General features: G+C 41.8%; 1 protein-coding gene across 1 annotated transcript in view; it reads left to right on the top strand.

The window, feature by feature from the left end:
- The window catches only part of UMOD (uromodulin), a 188,132-nt gene that overhangs the window by 139,463 nt on the left and 33,403 nt on the right, over nt 1-15,266 (top strand). Inside the window, exons 14-16 of the mRNA XM_069210268.1 lie at nt 830-1,075; nt 9,441-9,603; nt 9,697-9,778. Of these exons, the coding sequence (XP_069066369.1) occupies nt 830-1,075; nt 9,441-9,603; nt 9,697-9,778 (491 nt within the window). The remainder of the gene's footprint in view (nt 1-829; nt 1,076-9,440; nt 9,604-9,696; nt 9,779-15,266) is intronic.

The raw sequence follows: 15,266 nt of genomic DNA, 5'->3' as shown, positions 1-15,266 counted from the left end.
CCGGCTGTAGTGTCCTGCTGGACACATTCTATTGTTTCACTAGCCACTCGACTGAGGGCTGGCCCTACACTCACACCCCACACCTATCGAACAAAGGCGTCACCAGTCAGGTGACACTGCCAATAAAAAGGGCTGGGTGCACGTGCCTAGGGCCAGTTCCTACAACCATGCTACTGTGTCTGCGTCAGGCTATTTCCGTAGCATGAGGGCCTAGGGCCTCCAACACTACTCAGGCCATAAAGGCCCCTAAATGGTATTAGCCCAGGCTCTGTGTGTGCTACTTTACTAACGACCAAGATTCTGTTCATCCTGTTATTCTTTTATCCAAAATCTATTAACACCTGAAGTTTCACATCTTCGAACTATACTGCATTTGCCCTCGAACCTTTAGATGACACGAAAACAAAATTACAGTTTTCTGAAAGTTATTAATCAGAAGTTGGGCATTCACCATGTTCAGCACTTCTTAGCAGTGATTGCTAGGTAGTTTCCTGGGAAAGATGTTTTATGCAGGGCCAGTATTTGAAACATTTGTATACATTTATTCTATTTTACAGGCAACATTGCTTTGATAGAAATAAAATTACACAAATCACAATGATATTCATTTTCAACTTGAAAACAAACATAAAGTGGTAGGATAGGAGAATAATATGCAAACTAGCACTTCTACTAGCTGTCTGTTTTTAAGTAAAGATGTAGGTTTTCAAAGCCTTTGATTAATTTTTGGTATTTCGAAGATGTGTATGTTGAGTTTTGGGCATGAGAGAAACACTTAAATGGCACAGTGCCCATCTAATATAAACGTAATTGTTTAATCCTTGTATAGTTCTTTAAGTATCAACTATGGAGGCACCGGGGAATTTAAGTTAAAAATGGCAATCTACAGAGACTCAAGTTACCTTTTACCATATGATGCTTCAGAGGTTTCTCTGTCAACAAAGGACATCTTGTATGTTGGAGTAATGCTCGACGGAGGAGATCCATCTCAATTCAACTTGCTGATGAGGAACTGTTATGCAACTCCCTCAAGCAGTGCTTCAGATCCCATCAAATATTTTATTATTAAAGACAGGTAAGCCAGCCTTCCTTCTCTTCCTACCTTCTTTCCTTCTATTCCTTCCTCACTTTCTTCCTTATTTCCTTCCTTCCTTTCTCTTTCCTTCCCTATTTATTCCTTCATTTCCTTCCTCCTTTCTTCCTTTTCTTCCTCCCTTCTTTCCTTCTCTTCTTTCCTACTTTCCTCATTTCCATCCTTCTGTCCTTCCTTCCTGAAAAGGAGGATCCTCTTCTTGTTTTCTTATGTAAAATGCGCTGATGGAGTGTTCGCATTTCATGTATCTGAACAAAATAGACGTTAGTATTTCCAAATCTAACGGTACATGTCAGCCGTAGAGGGAAAGATGGCTGAGTTGAAATAGCAAATATGTTACTCATGACCTGTTTGTCTCTTAAGGCATGAGCAGCAAGTGCAAAACCCACTGAGCCATCAGATTAGCAGTCTCCCGCTTGATATCTTTATTCTATGACATTAAGGGGATATTACGGGGAGATATGAGGGAATGTTTGTATTACTGGAGAACACAATATTAATTACAGTGTTGGTGAATTATCTCCAAATATGGCCAGAAGCGTGTTTTTTGCTAAGTTGACAACCTCTTTGGCTACATGTTCTTTTTCTTATAGGATTTTTTTTATCAGTTAAGGAGCCCCCTTGAAAGTTGGTGTCAGACAGTGGTATTTAATCTGCAACTGATGGGATAAACATTTTATGCAGAAGAGAATTCAGTTTGAGGGTGGTATTGTATCATACGGAACCCAATGGTTAAGTCCAACACATAAATCAACTTGTCGAGAAACTCTCTACATATGTTGGTTGAATTTCAGGGGAAAACATTAAGGCCCATATTTATGAGAAATTACGCAAAACTGCCCGAACGCAGTTTTGTGTCACTTCTCCTAACGCCGGCTAACGCCATTCCTTAAAGCCATCTTAAGACCATATTTATTAAATGACGCAAGATGGCGCTGAGGAATGGCTAGCGTCTAAAAAAAAGATGCTAGCAGGTGAGGGATGGCATTAGGGAAAATGGCGCTAGTGGGTCTGAAATGAAGCTAGGCTGGTTAGCGGCAAAAAATATGCTGCTAACCTGCCTAGCGCAATTTTATGACGCCCAAGCAGCCAAAAAATGAATCCTTTCTAGAAGTAGACAGGAGTCATTACCACCACCCCAATGCCTGCCACAGGGGACTAGTTTCCCCTGCCTGGGCAAGCCCAACATATCCCGTGCCAGGCAGAGGGCCCCATGTAAGTGGCCTCCAGTGGTACTTATTAAAACATTTTGTTATACTTACCTGGGATGGGGTTCTCCTACTGTAGCGTCCCTGTGGTGTGCGTGGTGGTGTTCCTGTGGCTTGGGGTGGGCATCTTTGTGGGTATTCCATGGTGTTCCACCAGGGAAATGGGCCTACATGCATCTCAATGCCTAGTCTGACCCAGGCGTTAAATAATGGGGCTGAGCAGGATTAGCACTGTTATTAAGGTCTGCCTCCTCCTTGCTTGTCGTTTCTGCGCCTGAAGGTAAATATGGCTCTAGGGGGGTAGCATTGTGTTTAGGACGGGAACACCTACCTTGCACCTCATTGATGCAAAGTGGTTTTGTGCATCATAATCATGGTGCTAACTCCAATATTTTGATGCTACACGGGTCTAACTGCTCATGGTCATAGAATAGCACATTACAAAACTGCATAGAACAACAGAAAAACTTTCAGTCGGAGCTCACAATTCACGTATGCCAAAACTGAAGAGGAAAGCGTGTTCGAGACCACGCATCAGTGCTTAATTTGTATTTGTTGTTTCCAGTGCGGAGCACCAGCACTTATTTTTGAGGGCTGGCACTTATTTTTCTGCATCGAGCCTTTACTGCAAGCACAAGACACATATGGGAAAGACGGAGGAAGAGAAAACCGAAAAAACTTCACAATGAGAGAAAGCAGAAAGCTGCAGGAGTGAGCTGAAGGGCAGGGAGTGGTTGTAAATGGATTGAAGAGGCCCGAGGTGGCTTCAGGATTTTGCTGCCTCAGTATTTTGTTTTTGCGCACTTAATTGCAGCAGCCACGTGTTTAAGAGGAGGGCTTTGGGCACCCGTACATTTTTATTTACAAATTAAGCACTGCCAATCATCCCCGTCAGTCGTGACACCACAAAAGGCAGGGATAGCAGGAATGAAGTGTCTAGCACTGCCAGCTGTAACCTATCCTGCTAAAACCATTCCCAGCAAAGATTGCACACGGAAATTATGAGTTTTGCCGGTGTAAAGAATATGTAAGTGTCGATAGCACTCATTTGTGGATCCACTGTGAAACTGTTGCATCTCTATAGATAATGAACAGTAAGTAGTACTCTCTTAAAACATACCTAGTTATGTCAACCTGTAAGCAGGGCCAATTGAAATATGTCTGCAGGGTTCACTAAATGTTGCACCACGTTTAATGTTAGCATTACCTCATTCACACTTTTCACACGTGAACACCACCTGGTCAAATATATCACATTATTAGTGCCTCTCTGACATCCAGACATAGAACTAAGAGAAGGATGACCGGTTAATCTTTACGAAGGACCTTCCATTGCACGCTCTTGTGTGTTCAGTAACCTGTGCAGTGTAGCCAGAAGCACAATATTGGTGAAGTCTATAGATTATGAGAGCACACCATGGATTATCTGGCAGATCCATAACTATGCAGAAAATGTTGCACCCACAAACTCGCATAATTCCAGTGGCTCGTCTTCAAGTGAAGCACATTGCACCCGCAGTCTTAATTTTACCAATCACAAAAGTGTCCGTTTCGTGATCCGGTTTATAAGTTAAACACTTTTGATATGGTCCAGCAACCTTTCAATTTACAGGCCAGCCCTTTGGTTTTCAATGTTGTAAAATTAAAGGTCGCCGGTGCAACACATTTAATGTACTACATGTAATATTTATCTGCTAAAGCCATGGCTAAACTACATGCCAAAAGTAACAGTGGTTAGAACAAGAACTGGTCTAAAAACATTCAGGGGCATATTTATACTCTGTTTGCGCTGAATGTGCGTCAATAATTTTGACTCACATTCTGCGCAAACCTTGCACCATATTTATACTATGATGCCCGACCCCGTGAACGTAAAAATTCCTCTGTGCGCGTCATTTTCTGGATGCGGGAAACCGCCTTGCGTGAATGACATGCAAGGTAGGCGTTCCTGTCCAAAAAATGACTTTAAGGCCTGTGCGCCTTATTTATACTCCTGCGTCATTTTGACGCACAGGAGGGGGTGGGCCTTAAAAAATGGCACCCAGCCTGATGTGCGCCGTTTTTTAACTCCTGGGTCAGGGCAGGCGTTAAGGGACCCGTGGGCTCATGTCCATGGTCTCTGACCATGGAAGCAGTCCACAGGTGCCCTTCCCTGCCCCCAGGGACAACCCCTGCCACCCCCACCCCTGGAGGACACCCATGGATGGGGGGACCCATCCCAGGTAAGTACAGGTAAGTTGAGTTAAGTATTTTTAAATCTTTTTTTCAGTGGCATAGGGGGGCCTAACTTGGGCCCCCCTAAATGCCAATGTGACCAATGGCCATGCCCAGGGGACAGAAGTCCCCTGGGCAGTGCCATTCAACAGGGAGGCATGACTTCTGTCTTTCCTAAGACAGGAGTCATTTCAATGGGGGTTGTGCGTCAAAAAATGGCGCAAGTCCGGTTAGAGCCATGATTTTTTACTCTAACCTGACTTGCACCATTTTTTGATGCACAACCCCCATTTTTCCCTACACCGGCGCTGCCTGGTTAGAGTCATTTTTTTTTACTCTGACCAGTCCACAGCGCCGGCTAACGTCAATCTATAAATAAGGTGCCTGCCTGGTGCATTGGAATGGCGTTAGCCGGGGTAAATTTGTTGACGCAAACCAGCGCCGGCGCTGGTTTGTGTCAAATAGTATACATATGGGCCTCAGCATCCAGTTGGGTGCGATCCGCACGGTAGCACAAATTAGGACTACGACATGGCTTTACACTCTGAAGTTTTAACACAATCTTTCCCTATCCGCTCCCACTAAGGAACGCCGGTGACTTAACTTAAGTTTTTTTTTTCATTCGATCAACTAGTGCATTCAAATCAATGTAACTGAAAACAGCAAGGTGCAATGCAGTAAACTGGAAATTAAAGACCTGTCCCAAAACTTCACTAACAAATGAAGACGTACTAAAAGAAGGTCCATCAACAAGCTGTAAGGGACCAAACATATCATGTGGTCATACCTCATGTGAACTATGCTGGTGCTTGGCTGCAGCCGGCGTTACGAGGCTGAGTGCACATTTGAATTTGCCCAAACGAGATTGATTTCAAGTCCACTGCGCTGGCTAATGTCAATCTATAAATAAGGTGCCTGCCTGGCGCATTGGAATGGCGTTAGCCGGTGGTAAATTTTTTGATGCAAACCAGCGCCGGCACTGGTTTGCGTCAAATAGTATAAATATTGGCCTCAGCATCCAGTTGGGTGCGATACGCACCGTACCACAAATTAAGACCAAGACATGGCTTTACACTCTGACGTTTTAACACGATCTTTCCCTATCCGCTTTCACTAAGGAACGCCGGTGACTTAACTTAAGGTTTTTTTTTCGTGCGATCAACTAGTGCATTCAAATGAATGTAACTGAAAACAGCAAGGTGCAATGCAGTAAACTGGAAATTAAAGACCTGTCCCAAAACTTCACTACCAAATGAAGACGTACTAAAAGAAGGTCCATCAACAAGCTGTAGGGGACCAACCATATCATGTGGTCATACCTCATGTGAACGGTGCCAGTGCTTGGCTGCAGCCGGCGTTACGAGGCTGAGTGCACATTTGAATTTGCACAAACGAGATTGATTTCAAAGCCATGCTTTGATGATAGTTAATGCAAAAAGAACAGATGATCGACAGAATGTGAAACTAATCAAACATTCACCCCAGTCACAGATCTGGGTTTAATTCATCAGTTTTTTGCTTGCCATGCCATTCTAGTTTGAACCAAGCCATATGCAAACAGTCCAGGTATTCCCTGGACCAGAAACCAGCATCCTCTGACTGGTTTTGGGGTATCACCCCTCATCAGCCAGGCTAGCTAGAACCTGGTGGAATAGAGAGCATGGGGCCCATGTCCGGGCATACCCTTCCCACTTAGGGCAACAAATGCAAACAGAACAGTCCCTGTTCCCTATGGGAACAATCCAGCCGGAACCGCCAGGCCAAGTCCTTCTTGGACCAGAAAGAAACATCCTGGGACCAGTTTTGGGGTATCACCTCTCATCAGTAAGGCTAGCTAAATCTGGACCTCCCTGGGTGAATTTTTGCATTGTTCAGTATTCCATCCATCATCTGTTCTTTTTGCTTTTGATAATAATTAAGGCATATGCATACAACACATCAAGTAGCGAACTGGTGATGCAAAACAAAAACAAAAAACTCCCCAGCATTGCTTTGGAATGCATAATGGGAATGCATTTTAATTGTGTGTTCCAAAGGAGCACCAGCCATTTTATATGCTGATATTCTGGACTCGCCAGCAGAGAATGTAGCATAAGGGCTAGTGCGCAGACCTTGATGCTGGGGAACATGGTATGGTCTCGGAGGGAGGTTCAACAGCCCCTTTTAAAAGCGGTGCTCATGTGAAGCGCTCTGATACCTCTGGTTGAGTTAGATTGATAATGTAAAAGTGGGAGGGGATGGTAAACAAATACACACTTGATCACAGATAATAAAATAGGTCGACAATAGTGTGTTGAAAGAAGTACTTCGGTCTCCGGACACTGATAAGAGAAACACACGCCAAACAACAGGAAGTAGTATGCTGCAGCCAATAGAAATGGAGGAAAAGTAAGTGGAAAGCACAGAAACCAGTGCAAAGTAAGGGCAGGATGCAAGCCCCTTTTAAGATTTATATTAAAAACAATAGATTTCACAAGCAAAGAGCTAGCGCTGTGCAGGAGAAACCTAACAAGGAGTACATGTTCCAAGGACCAGAGCAATGGACGTTCAAGAGAGTGAGTTACAGGCAAGTGACTCAGTAGCCTAGAGATGTGGTAAATGATTTGCTGATTTGAGCAAAATAAATCAATGCACCTTATAATTGAGCCGGTGGAAATACTGTAGTGAGCAGGTTGCACCAGCAGCCTTGCAATGTTCACTGTCTGCAAAGCAGACCAGAGGGGCCCCTGCACCCGTTCTCTGCCAACATCAGTCTGATTTACGTGCTTCTGATTGGCCAGCACCCCATTTGCACATTGTCCTGCTTCACTTCCTGTTGTCTTCTTCACTGTTCTTGCCGTCGAGGTGCCTCTTGACCAAGTACTCCTTCCATTCACTTCCCATTGGACACCGGCCAGTGTCCTACCTTTGGCTATGACGCTGAAGGTACTTCTTTTTTCTTTCTGTAAGCCATCTTCTTTCTTTCCTGATGTCTTCTTTCGGCACTGCCATGTTCTCTGCCTTTTTTCTTTGCTGCCATCTTCTTTCTTCTTCGCCGCATGCCGTCTTCTCCCTCTTCTTTCTTCGCTACCGTCTTCTTTCTTCTTCACTGCATGCCGTCTTCTTTCTTCGCTGCTATCTTCTTTCTTCTTCACCGCATGTGGTCTTCTTTCTTCGCTGCTGTCTTTTTTCTTTTTTAATGCACACTGTCTTCTGTCTTCTTTCTGCAGTGCCGTCTTCTTTCTTGTTTACTGCATGCTGTCTTCTTTCTTCACTGCCATCTTCTTTCTTCTTTCTTCTTCATTGCATGCAGTCATGCCAATAGGTATCACATTTGTTTCGTATTTCTATTTTACTGGATTACACATATTAGAAAAATGTTATAATAATGTTTGTTTTAAACTTGATAAACCATTAACGGTTTATGAAATTTAAAACAAACATTATTATAACATTTTTCTAATATTTTCGAATCCAGTTATATGGAAAGAAAAAACAAAGGCGAAAACTATTGGCTTTGCCAATGCTTGTTTGCAATGTGTTCAGCAGTATAGCATAGAGTGAGTGAAATATATAACACATGGAATGGCATGGGAAGATAGAGGGTTGATGTTGAAAATTTTGTTAGCAGCTGGCAACAAGGATGACTGTAGCATGTCCTTGTTACACAATATTTTGTAAACTCCAGATTTAACTTGTACATCATATTTGATTGTGGGTTGTAACATTATAATGTAGAACCTTAAAAACAGGTTTACTATAAAAATTGCAAAAAATATAAGATTCTAACACAAGTGTTATTATCAGTGGTCAGCGGGCGGGATTAGAGGGGCACAATGTGCCCCTACTTTTTTATTTTATAAAAAAACATTCCCCTACTTTTTATGAAAAGCCAACTGTCCCAAGATGGTAAACTCCAATTGTGCAAATGCTTCAGTTTAAGTTCATTCAGGCAGTCTCTTGTGCTGTGAGACCAAGGGAGGGGCAGGCAGCTTAACAATGAACAGGCCTTCTTGCCAGGGCGCTTCCTCGCCTGACAGAAATGATAATGTGCACAACTGCTAAATCTGCAAATGTAAAGATGGCTCGGAAGCCCATACTGGTTTAATTAAACAAATCACATGAATCTTTGTAATAAAAAAGGTTCATTCTTTTAGACTGGTAGTGCAAGGGAATTACCAGCTGAACTGTGCGGTGTGTGCTTTTCATGGCCGTTAAGTAAACATAAATAATTACATACAGTCTGGATAGTTACTGAAAACAATATTTTCGAAGCACCATTTCATCTGAAACCATTTTGCACATTTGGTAGCAGTCTGTCTTTTACTGCGTGTAATGCAAGTTAAACAAAATGACACACGTTCTCGGTGCTTTCTGTCACTGGCTAAGCGCTCGTAACACAAACAATACACATGCCACAATTCTCCATGGCACCAGCCAAGATTGTTCTTTGTGGCTTTCTGGTTACACACAGAGCTCTCAGTACACGAACTAATATAGGTTTTATAATATACAATAGTAGACTTACCATTGATTAAGTTAAAGTTTATATTTTGTTTTCATTTAATCCGTTAGTTATTATATATGTAGCTACCTGAAGGAGAATATTTTGATTTTTTAACCACACATTTGACCTCGCCCTCACAGTCATTGACTTGCCTCCATTGCATCCAGCATCACAGTTCCCATACTTTTCACATTGTTTTTCATTGCACTTCGACCTCTGGTTATATGAGTTGTCATTTGAACCAGTACAGGTTAAAGGGGCAGGCCAGTCAAGAGTTGGCCTGGCAGGAATGGTGATGGTACTTTTGTCCTGTTGTCCTCAGAATTCCTGGTTATTTGTTATCACAAGAGATAAAAGGGTGTTCTGTTACTTTTCATGTCAATATTCCTTAATACTATTATTCCTTGAAACACCTCTGCATGTTATACTGTTTTTACAGTTGTCCAAACAAGCAGGATCTGACGATATCTGTGCCAGAGAACGGCGGTTCAACACAAGGTCGATTTTCAGTTCAGATGTTTAAGTTTGTGGGTGATTACAATCTTGTTTACCTACACTGTGAAACGTACCTATGTGATACAAGGAAAGCACCCTGTATGCCTGTAAGTATATTTGTATCAATAATAAATTACACCATGTTGGAAAATGGCAATAATACATTTGCATACTGATCTTTTTTTTTTTGTTTTGTTTAGTATTGTTCTGGGGTTCGCTTAAATAGCGATGATGGTGACAGCCAAAACTATACTTTGTCGGTTGGGCCCATGGAACGTGCAGGTAAAAAGTGTTTTTTTTTCTTAAGAGCCTCAGGCCAGTGATAGAGCGTTGCGACCTAATAAATTACCTGCATCTGAACGCTCTTAGGTCGATGAATCTTTTGGCCTAGTGAAACTCTCCGTACTTGGGAATAAACAATCAAAATCAACAATCAATAATCAATAACTGACATAAGCAATACCCTGATCAACATAACACTTAACAATTAATCCAGAATACATTTCGGCGAACCCTGACCTTTCAGTCAGGAATAACCACACCAGTTTATTCAAAGTTAGTGAATTTATTTCCCTATATTAACAAAGCTAGCACAATATAGACGTGCCTCAACACCAAATGATATACGTAAATGAACATTAATAGCTGTCCATAACGGCGAAACAGATGCAATCTATGCAGCATTTGAATAACAAGGCATTCGATAATAGCAATGCAAATCACTAATACTATAATCTGTAATGAACTAATTGCATACATTTAGTCAGCATAACAAGGTCTCAAATTGCATCGTGCAACAAAAGGAATCCTCATCTAACCTCAAATTAGCATCGGCATGTGGGACTTCATGCAAACACAATTTAGCAACATTAATTTGGAAAACTCCTAACTAGGGCTCTTATCAAAAATCAGCAGTTGGTTACCTAAAAAGAAACACAATGCAATTGTACAATTTCTTTCATATTTACCAAATTCAATCAGCATTCAAGGAAGTCTTCGTCTCACAGGTACTGATTTCGATCAGCATGGGTACCGGTTCCGATCAGCATGGGACGGGGCAAAGGGGGCAGGGTGGACAGGGCAATTGCCTCTCAGCGGCAAAATAAAACTATTACTTCATGCAAAGGGACAGATCAAAGTTAAAGTCTCTAGGGCGAGAATTACTTAAAGTCTCTTTCTCTCGATTAGAGAAAGCATCAAAGTCTCTCAAAATGGCGTCGAACATCAATTGGCATCGTAGGAGATAGGCAATAATGTCTGATAGGTAATGGCCAGTAATAGCTGCTTTCTTCTTGTGCACCTGGGTTTTATAGACAACAGTTCAAATCCAGTAGGGTCTTCCATTGGAGGGTTCATAGGTTAGCTTCAAATTATCCAATCAAAAACAACAGTTCTCAAGCTTTTACTTAAGCATACATTATCCTTGGAGACGGGTACGCAAGTTGCAACATTTTATACCAATTAACTCACTTTCAGAGCTTCCATTGTCCGCACCTGCAGATTGACCTTGGAGCAAAGAGAAAAATGCCAGGCTGGCACGAAACCTTAAGATAAGCATGTGAACGGTCTCACTGGAAAAGTACAGCTTCAAGCAAAAATACACGTTTATTAGCACAGTGGAAAAATACGAGCATCTAAATCGTGAGACGCGGCAGCTAGGCCAAAGCCTCCATTAAAGTCATGCTAAGCTAAAAATTTCTAACAAGCAAATCATGGCACACGTTTACGATTATGTCAAATTAGCAAAATTCTAATACATCACGTTATATAAAGCACGCTTATAAATGTTGGCAAACTACTCTGAGGGCGCATTTGTCCCCGTACAATCTTTATTAGTACGGTTAAAGTCACACTTGATTATTGCTACACTACGTTTAAGCGCAAATAAATGTAAAACCTTCATCTCAGCTTCATCACCAGCAATGCTGAGGTGCGAAATACCAATGACGCAGAGTCCATTTTCAACCTCATACCTCTTTCTTCCACCCTCTACATCTACTGTCTCTTTCTCATGTCTGCGGGTTCTTTTTCATCCCTCCTTTTACTCGTTTTTCCTATCTATTTCTTCACCCTTCTTTCTCTCTTTGGAGGACTTGGCTACTACAGCTGTAGTTGTCTGTTGGCATGCCCTATTGTTTCAATGCATGATATGTGCTAGGAGTGGGCTTTGCGTCAGCCATTGCTCATGACAAATTGCCTTCGTTATCTGTCTCAGTTTTGATTTAGTGACTTGAACGTAACGAGGCACTACACCCGGCACCAGACCCGGAAGGAGACTTTCCCGCATAGCAGCTGTGATGGGACTTCAACCCCCAGCATTCTGCACTATTTGGGTGGGCCCTTGCAGCCTCAGATAACCACACTTGCTCTCCCGCAGCGTGGGACACACCCAGGCGTGCATCCGGGCAAAGACCGGGCCAAGACAGTCCTGTTTTAGACCATCATAGCCTGTTAGAGGCCGGGCTGAGTCCCCTCTCTTGGTTTCCGGACTTTGATCCTTTTGGGACAATTTCCGTTCGGCGGTGGTCTCTTGACGGTGAGGTTTTCTTTCTAGGGACTATGGGGCAACAAAAGGCACCTCAACTGGGGAATACAGCGCCACAAAATAAACAACCATGCTCTACAATTGATAACTTTTTGGTTAGAGCTATTGATGTGGTCTCAACTGAGATTAAAGTTGCTGAACTGCGACTTTCATTAACTGCTGAAACTCTTTTGGTATCTCCTTCATTGACAGCGGCGAATTTGCCAGAGGCAAAAGAACTTGAAGGCACAGCAACCCCTATTTCTCAGATCTTGGTTCCTGAAATTGCAAATGAGGTTCAAGGGACTGGGAGGAATGGAGATCTTGGGGGTTTCTGTTTCCGTGCAACAAGAGGATGGTGATAATATAACCCCCACTCCCCAACCCCTGAATTAAGCCTCTTGGAGGAAAGAACAGAAAGATTATCTAAGCGTTGGAAAGGAGTGCCCAAGTTGGATTTAAAAAAAGGGAAGCAGCTGCAGGATTCGAATGGGCTGCAACACCTTGCACAACTCCCATCTCTCCCTGCCGATTTTTGGAACCTTTTTAAGTCTTGTTTAAGTGTTGTTTTAGATATTAAACTTCACCCGGGTTGTGAGCATCTAACTAGTATTGAAGATAAGTTAATGCAGTTAATTCAACTATCAAACTCTGGCAAATGTGTTACAAATCACAGACAGGGGGCTAAATCTCCAACAGTTGTTTCTGGATCAGGTACATTGCATCCAGCACCTTCGGGTTTATGTCCCCCAGCAGCCACTGTTTCCTAACACTTATTGCGAGAAGTGCAGCTTTCTGGTGTGGCAAGTTTCAGAGGTCCTGAAGAGCTACTTAGTAACACAATTGAGCCCATTAGATCAGTGGGAACAGCACCTCCCTCCCAATCTCCCTCTCAAAGGGATAGCTCTTTAGCATCCAATTTAAATGGGAGATCAAGGAGGCAAAGCAATGTTACCAACTCAAGCCCTCTGCCTGTTGATCTTCCATGGCCTCATGCCCCTATATAATAATATTAGCTAATGTACCACAGTTACCTTCAGGACCTTTGGAAACAACAGCATCTTTAAGGAATAAGGTGCTGTTTTGTTTAAACTGTTTGGTAAACTCTCATTGGGATTTGGCCCATGAGATTTTATTTGTAAGATGAGTATTGGTATTGGCCCTCTTGAGAAAGGTTATCGGAAAGATATCTTAATTGTAAATGTTTGAAGGGCTCTGACTGCATGGGATATTTTATTCAAGTACATTCAGGCATGATAAAATCTGATCCTTTGATGATCTTACCACTTGGGCTTTTTTATAGGCATTTATATCCATTCACTCATCAGCTTTGTGGGAGTGAAGAGTCCAAACTTCACTCAAGCCAGCAGGCAATTAGCTCCCTTATTCCCATTGGAAAACCATTTTTCTGTCTTGTCTGATTTAGAGATGAATGGTTGACTCCATCAAGGAGAGTTTGGTGGGCTCCATAGGATTAGCCTGGATCAACAAAATAGGTATTAATGGTTTACTTTAGAAAATTGTAACACGTTAATGTCCAGTAGCCCTGGACAAGGTATGTCCTTTGTCCTGGAATGTTGCGGGACTTCATAACAAATTGCAAAATGAGGACTGGTTGACTCATTTGGAATTATGATGTGATTTGCCCCCAGGAAACTTGGGTGGTGGATAATCTAGCCATTAATGGTTTTAAATCGTATTGTATGAGTGCTACCGCAGCTAATGTAGGTACAGCAAATGGGGGGGTTTAGCAATTTTTCTGACAAATTCTATTAGAAATATAGAGATTGAATTAATCAAATTGAGGCCTTGTTACCAAATTTTAACTCTACTCTCTCCTGGTCAGTTTAATGTTTTTTTAATGAACTTTTTATTTTAACTTTTTCACTTCACACCTCATTTGTATCATTGAAGAGTTGGGTAAAGTAAGGAACTAAGTAAATAAGTTTAATAGCAAAGTTTATTAAAACCAACTGTAATCACATATTTGTGCCTTATAATCACTCAAACGTGCTCGTAAGTTAAAATTTAAATACACATAAAAAGGTTTGATTTGTCATAATACTAGGACATTCCTTAAAATATTTGCTTAGAATGCTTACAGGCCGAAATAAAGTGACAATAAACCCTTCAATACAAAAGATTAGCCTTGTTTTCTCCATACAACCAATATACTAAGGTTTACCATTTGAGTACTCATTAACTCAAATGGACCCATAGAGCTTCACGGCAACTGTATCATTCAGTTGTTGGCTAAATACTACCTACTCAATTGATTTCACCTTTTCTTAGAAGGACTGATCGTGCATTAGAGGTCCTAAGTTCAAGCACTCGATTGCATCTGTGAAAAAGTGTCAGGGCATCCTAGTTACAAAAGTAAAAACACAATCAAGTTCAAAAGGACAAATAAAACATAATTTAAACTTATTAGGAAATCTAAATGCCCTAAGTCTCCGCCCAATGTGCACGCTAGCCCTTCAAGTCTAGAAGGCTAAGGATTACCATTTAAGTACTCCTCAGCATGGACCAATGTATCTTTACAGCAACTATGCCATTAAATTGTAATCTAAGTACTACGTACTCAGCTGTTTTCTCCATTTCTTTATGGGCCTGAACCATGAATTTAGTCCCCCGACAAGAAAACGGGATTGAAATACCACTTAGCCAACTAATAAAAGCCGGTCTACATGAGCGTATGTTCAGTGACCTCAGCATGTTTTTCAAGTACATTCTACTATATTCTGACACAAACAATATGGATAAGTGTCTCTTGTTTGTACCCACAAAATCGACAAGAATGTGAGTGTGCTTACTGTCTCCATAAAGGGACCATGTCTTTGGTTTCCATCATACCAAAACGCAAAAGCATAAATTGATGTTTCAATGTCTGAGTGAAGGGTACTGCTAGATAGTCCTGAGCCCGTAAAAATGTATATGATTTTAATATGGTCTGGGCATGTTGTCTTCTAGAGAGCGTGTTTTTGTCAGTAGTTAAGGACAGTAACCGAGTGGCTGCATTTGCCTTCCGGTAAAACTCCACTTTACCCGGGCTCATGTCCCATGCTTCTTGCAAGCCTAAATCCTTAATAGAGTTATTTAAGGGATGACCGCATGAGCCTTTATCGTTACGATGCTGTTGATCCTCAATTTCAATCCAGCATAGGTTATTAATGGTACCAGTCTCTGCTGCTCGCATTCTCCAACAGAATTTAATATAAGCACATTTATTCTGATGGTCGTAGTTTT

This window comes from Pleurodeles waltl, chromosome 10, assembly GCF_031143425.1.
Source record: "Pleurodeles waltl isolate 20211129_DDA chromosome 10, aPleWal1.hap1.20221129, whole genome shotgun sequence".
Classification (NCBI taxonomy): domain Eukaryota; kingdom Metazoa; phylum Chordata; class Amphibia; order Caudata; family Salamandridae; genus Pleurodeles; species Pleurodeles waltl.
The sequence above is the reverse complement of the archived record's forward strand: the minus strand, read 5'-3'. Positions and strand labels throughout refer to the sequence as shown.